Raw genomic sequence first — 2,844 nt, forward strand, 5'->3', positions numbered from 1 at the left:
GGGGGGGGGTACTGGAAGCACTGGGAGCGCTGCTTAACCCCTCCCTCCCCGCAGACATCCTCCTAAACGTCTTCCTGGCCATTGCAGTGGACAACCTTGCGGATGGTGATAACATCAACTCGGGGGCAGAGGGCAAGAAGTGAGCATGGGGGGGAGAGGGGGGTCCCCAAACACGGGGAGGGGGGGCATAGGTGTGGAGGGGGCACTGCTGTCCCGTGTGTGAAACCCCCTCCCCAAGTTTGTCCCCTCCTCCCAACCTTAGGGACAAAGCCGGGGAGGCGGAGGCCAGCACAGGGAGCCAGGATGTGAGCGTGAAGGTGAGTGTGAGTGGGTGCGCGCGCCTCAACACGCGTGTGTGCAACATGTGTGCCTATGGCCCTCACATGACCCCACATGTGTGCACATGGCCCTTGCACAGCCCAGCATGGTGTGTGTGTGGTCTTCACGTGACTCAGTGTGTGTGCACGACCCTCACACGCTCCAACATGCGTGTCTGTGGCCCTCGCACGCCCTGACACGTGTGTATGTGGCCCTCACGTGACTCAAAATACATGCACACAACCCTTGTGCACCTCAGCATGTGTGTATGTGGACCCACAGCCCCTTGCGCACCCACGTATGTGACTTTCACGTGACCCAGCACAACCAACACACGTGTGTGCATCTTGCACATGCTTGCAACACATGTGCACAGCCCTCTCACAACCCAACCCGTGACCTCACACGCGTGTGCATGGCCTTGCATGCTCCAGGTCGAAAGGGAGCAGCAGGAGGAGGAGGAGGAAGAAGAAGAGGAGGAGGAGGGCAGTGAGGAAGGTCAGCCCCACATCGGGATCCCTGGGGGCAGGAGGGAAAGGAAGGGGGAAGGAGGAGCAGAAGGACCCCCCCCTTTTTGGTGGGGGCAGAAGGACCCCCCACACGCACTGGTTGTTCCCCACAGGTGATGAAGGGGCCGGGGGGGAGCGGGACAGCCTAGGGGGGCAACGGCTGGAGAGCCTGGAGGAGCCCCCCAAGAACAAAGTGGCACCGATCCCCGAGGGCAGCGCCTTCTTCCTGCTGGGCAGCACCAACCCGTGAGGACTGGGAGGGACTGGGGGGGTACTGGGAGCACTGGGAGTGGGGAGGTGGGGGCATGGGGATGGGGGGGGGGACTGGGGACATTCAGACTGGGGAAACTGGGCTTGGGAACACAAAGTGGAGGCACTGGGAGCACTGGGACTGGAGATGTGTACGGGAGGGACTGGGAACACTGGAACTGGGATTGCAAACTGTGGGCATTGGGAGAATAGGGCTGAAGGAAACTGGGACTGGAGATGTATACTGGGGGAACTGGGAGCACTGGAACTGGAGAAACGGAGTGGGGATACAAAGTAGGGGAGTGCTGGGGACACTGGGACTGGAGATGTATACTGGGGGAACTGGGAGCACTGGGACTGGGACCACAACCTGGGGCACTGGGACTGGGAATATTGAGCCTGGTGATGCAGACTGGGAGCACTGGGAGCACTGGAACTGGGCCACAAACCGTGTCAGTTGGAACTGGGGATGCCAGGTGTGGGGATACAGACTGAGGGAAACTGGGAGCAATGGGGGTGGTACCCAGGTCACTGGTTTTGGGGGGAGTGGGGGTGTACTGGGAGCACTGGGAGGTGCTGACCTGTGCTCTGGGCAGGCTGCGGGTGCGGTGCCACGCTCTCATCCACCACCACGTCTTCACCAACCTCATCCTCGTCTTCATCATCCTCAGCAGCGTCTCGCTGGCCGCCGAGGACCCCGTGCGCGCCCACTCGCCCCGCAACCACGTGGGATACTGGGCAGACTGGGGATACTGGGGAGGGGTGGGGGCAGGTGGGAAGGACTGGGGAGGGTCCCTCACTCCACCCCGATGTGGGTCCCACGTGCCCCACAGGGGAGGTGGGGGGGGATTGAGAAGGATGCTGGGGGGTGTTTGGGGCTTGGGGGGTCCTTGGGGGTTGGGGGGTGTTTGGGGGTTGGAGGGGAGGTCTTGGGGGGCAGGGGGGTTGCTGGGGTCACCCCATTCATCCCCTGCCCCCTCCCCACAGATCCTGGGCTACTTCGACTATGCCTTCACCTCCATCTTCACCGTGGAGATCCTGCTGAAGGTACCAGGGGAATCTGGGGGGTTGAGGGACTCATGAAAGATTGGGGGGCGTCGTGGGGTCGTGGTTTTTTTTGGGAGGGGGTCCGTGGTGCTGGGCTCACGGGCTCCCCCAGATGACGGCCTTCGGCGCCTTCCTGCACAAAGGCTCCTTCTGCCGCAACTGGTTCAACCTCCTCGACCTGCTGGTGGTCGGCGTCTCCCTCATCTCCTTCGGCATCCAGTGAGCACTGGGGACACTGGGAGCACTGGGAGCGTGGGCTGGGGGCACTGGGAGTGCTGCTGGGGACACCAGAAGGCAGTAGGGAAACCGGAGGTGGCACTGGAAGGCACTGGGAGAACCATTGGGGCACTTCATCCTGGGTGAAGGTCAGTGGAAGTGCCACCGGGAGCGCTGGTATTGACACTGGGGGCACTGGGAGCACTGGAAGTGTCACTGGGGGCACTGGGAATGTGGGTTTGGGTCACTGGAAGTAGCACTGAGAGTACTGGGAGCGCCATGGGGGCAACTGGGAGCACTGGGAGCACTGCTGGGGGCACTGGAATCTAACTAGGCGCCCTGGTGTCCCACGCTGACAGCTCCAGTGCCATCTCAGTGGTGAAAATCCTGCGGGTGCTGCGCGTCCTGCGGCCCCTGCGAGCCATCAACCGTGCCAAGGGCCTCAAGGTGTGCTGCTGGGAGGGACTGGGAGGCACTGGGGAGAACTGGGAGGCGTTGGGGGGGG

General features: G+C 62.6%; 1 protein-coding gene across 1 annotated transcript in view; it reads left to right on the forward strand.

The window, feature by feature from the left end:
• LOC122193002 (voltage-dependent L-type calcium channel subunit alpha-1F-like) overlaps positions 1-2,844 on the forward strand; it is a gene marked incomplete at its 5' end in the record, with an annotated part of 12,211 nt that overhangs the window by 1,631 nt on the left and 7,736 nt on the right. The window contains 9 exon segments of the mRNA XM_042893696.1: positions 55-139; positions 263-317; positions 753-816; positions 941-1,073; positions 1,673-1,802; positions 2,064-2,123; positions 2,236-2,342; positions 2,699-2,788; positions 2,832-2,844. The exon segment at positions 2,832-2,844 is cut by the window's right edge and continues 95 nt beyond it. Of these exon segments, the coding sequence (XP_042749630.1) occupies positions 55-139; positions 263-317; positions 753-816; positions 941-1,073; positions 1,673-1,802; positions 2,064-2,123; positions 2,236-2,342; positions 2,699-2,788; positions 2,832-2,844 (737 nt within the window).

The sequence above is a fragment of the Lagopus leucura genome, unplaced genomic scaffold, assembly GCF_019238085.1.
Source record: "Lagopus leucura isolate 7727_CA_CO unplaced genomic scaffold, USGS_WTPT01 35404-0_obj-0_obj, whole genome shotgun sequence".
Lineage (NCBI taxonomy): Eukaryota > Metazoa > Chordata > Aves > Galliformes > Phasianidae > Lagopus > Lagopus leucura.